Raw genomic sequence first — 2,500 nt, forward strand, 5'->3', positions numbered from 1 at the left:
GCAGCAGCAGCTAGAGAAAGAGCTCAACGGCTACGTCGAGTGGATTTGTAAAGCGGGTAGAGTATTGCCTATTGTTTTTCGCTTTGTTGCACGACCCATCCAGCATCCACCACCACCACTCCTTCCCTCCCCGCAAACTCCCGCCTACCCCAAGCCACAGGACACCCCACGTGGTGGTCCATCCATCCCAGAAGCCATTATTCCTCATTCCCAGCCAGCAGCTCCGTCAGCGCTCGTGGTAGTAGTGGCCCGCCCTACGTTCTACCCCGGGTAGAAGAACTGCCTACTAGCCACGTTACCACGCAACCACGCACACCCCATCCCCCACCCCACCAATGCACAATCCTCTTGTGGAAGGGAAGTGGAGCTCACCGCATCTATCACACAGCAGATATGTATACACATAGACGCACACACGCACACACAAATAAGCACACACACACATGCACACAATGACACACATACACACATAGATCACTTCAGCGGTTCCATAATAACCTCCAAATCCAACCCCCGAAACGTGCTTGTGCTTGGTGATGTGTGGCCGATGGGCCAAGTGTACCGCCTAATTGGCTTACTAATTACTCACGTCGTTTTAATTCTCTCATTTCATTCGATACAACTTTCCACCCCGCTCCCCTTTTCCGAATCCCGGTTACTCCCCTCATCTACTCTTGCTCCCATCTAACCATGTGGCATCGAAATGACCTCCATCTGGAAAATGGAAATCCATCTGCCAACTGTCATCTACTACTCCATCATCCGTGTGTGTGGGTGTGTGTGTGTTTGAAACCGACCTACCGACCTATACCGGCCAACACACTACACTACAGAGGAGGTAATACTAGCGGAGGAGCGCACCACCGAGGAGGAGCGGCTGCACATCATGGAAGGTTCGTTTCATTCCCGATCCCCGTTCATCGTTCATCTTTACCGTCCTGCCACTCGTAGTGGTGGTCGCAGTACTTGTCGTAGTAATAGTAGTGGTAGTAGTAGCACAGTTCATTCTTATCATTGTCATCCATCGGTCGGCGTGGGGTCTGCACACCAACACGCGCGAATCCACTTTCCGCATCCCAGCCCCAGCAGCAGTTCACGCAGCAGGACACGTGTACGGTCACGGACTCTATAGAGCTGCCGCTCGTAGTACTGCTCTTAGTGGCCGCATGCGCTGCACCTCATCTCACACAGACTAGCGCGTTTGGTATGGCGTCGGCGGGCTCCTTCGAGTGTTGTGCATGAACACTCGACCGAAGACGGCGGTGTTCACGGTTATCAATTCGTGGCGCACACTTTTCCCGAACCGAAATGTGCGCATTTTCCAGCATTCCGGTGGAGTGAACGGAGGATGCTTGTTTTGTGATGTGTTTCCTCAGCATGAACCTCTTTACCGTAGTGTGTGTGAGCTCCTGCTGAAGAACGGTTACTATATTATCGTGTTGTATGCGCGCGAACTGGCGAACTGGCCGAAAAAAGAAAAGAAAGGAAAACAAACATTAAAAGCCGCAGGAGCAGTACTTCACCGCACCGGACATGGTGGAAGCTGCTCGTGGCGCGCGCTGGTGTGCTGATTCCCCATCGAGAACATCGATTCATCCATATCATTAGAGACCGTTGATTCGACAATGAAAGTAATTATTGTTTACTCTTCTTTTTCTTTCACGATTTTACGACCAAAGCGCGAAGACGTGCCGCTGCCAAGAGGAAAAAGCTAAAAAACCTAGGAAAATCCAAATCCACCGACACCGAGGAGGACGATCCGGATGAAGATTGCGGTGATGACGGTAAACTTAATCCACTCCAGGCTTGCTATGTTTGCGATATCCGTGTTGTGTATCTTACTCGACAAAGACACACAACATGCCGATTCACTCACACACACAAACACACACAAGCGTACTTTTTTACACACATACACACACATTCTCACATCACACCACAACAACACAGAAATACACGCCGACAAGCGCTGTTTGTGTTGTGACTATTGGTTCTGTGGTTCGTTGTCTATCTATTCCGCTGTCTCCACTGTTTCTACTTCACTTCCTTTCAGCACCAGCCTTTCACTCTACCACTTTCTCTCTTTCTCTCTCTCTCTTTCTCTTATCTCTCTCTCTCTCTCTGCTCCTGTTGCTGGTTTTCTTGATTGCTGGCGTTTGTTTCATTCGTTTGTTCGTTGTTTGTGGGTTTCGCTCCTCATCTATCCTTCTCTGTTTTCATGTTTGCATGAACCAAAAACCTGTTGTACTGATCCGCGTTACCTGCGATCACCGATCGCTGGCGACGCACGTGCGCCTCGCGCCCCAATCTCGCGACACCTACTTGCGCAAACGAATAACCACCCTTTGATCCGCGCACAGTTTTTGTTCCGAAACGCAAGAAAGGTAAAGGTACGGATTACTTACGATTAGAGTTTTTTTTCCATTTTTCTTTTGCCTATTTTGTCCTGAGTTAACTGCTATTACTCTAAACAGCTTCTTTTCTTATCTGGCTTCACTTG

General features: G+C 49.5%; 1 protein-coding gene across 7 annotated transcripts in view; it reads left to right on the top strand.

Annotated features, from left to right (window-relative positions):
• The window catches only part of LOC125949485 (voltage-dependent calcium channel type A subunit alpha-1), a 38,484-nt gene that overhangs the window by 5,349 nt on the left and 30,635 nt on the right, over positions 1–2,500 (top strand). For 4 of the 7 annotated variants that reach the window (XM_049676564.1, XM_049676566.1, XM_049676562.1 and 1 more), the window contains exons 8-9: positions 834–893; positions 1,680–1,784. In XM_049676564.1, coding sequence (XP_049532521.1) covers positions 834–893; positions 1,680–1,784 — 165 coding nt within the window. Of the gene's footprint in view, positions 57–833; positions 894–1,679; positions 1,785–2,360; positions 2,391–2,500 lie in introns of all 7 variants that reach the window. The other 3 variants (XM_049676563.1, XM_049676561.1, XM_049676560.1) reach the window with 2 other exon arrangements.

This window comes from Anopheles darlingi, chromosome 2 (assembly GCF_943734745.1).
Source record: "Anopheles darlingi chromosome 2, idAnoDarlMG_H_01, whole genome shotgun sequence".
NCBI classification, from domain to species: domain Eukaryota; kingdom Metazoa; phylum Arthropoda; class Insecta; order Diptera; family Culicidae; genus Anopheles; species Anopheles darlingi.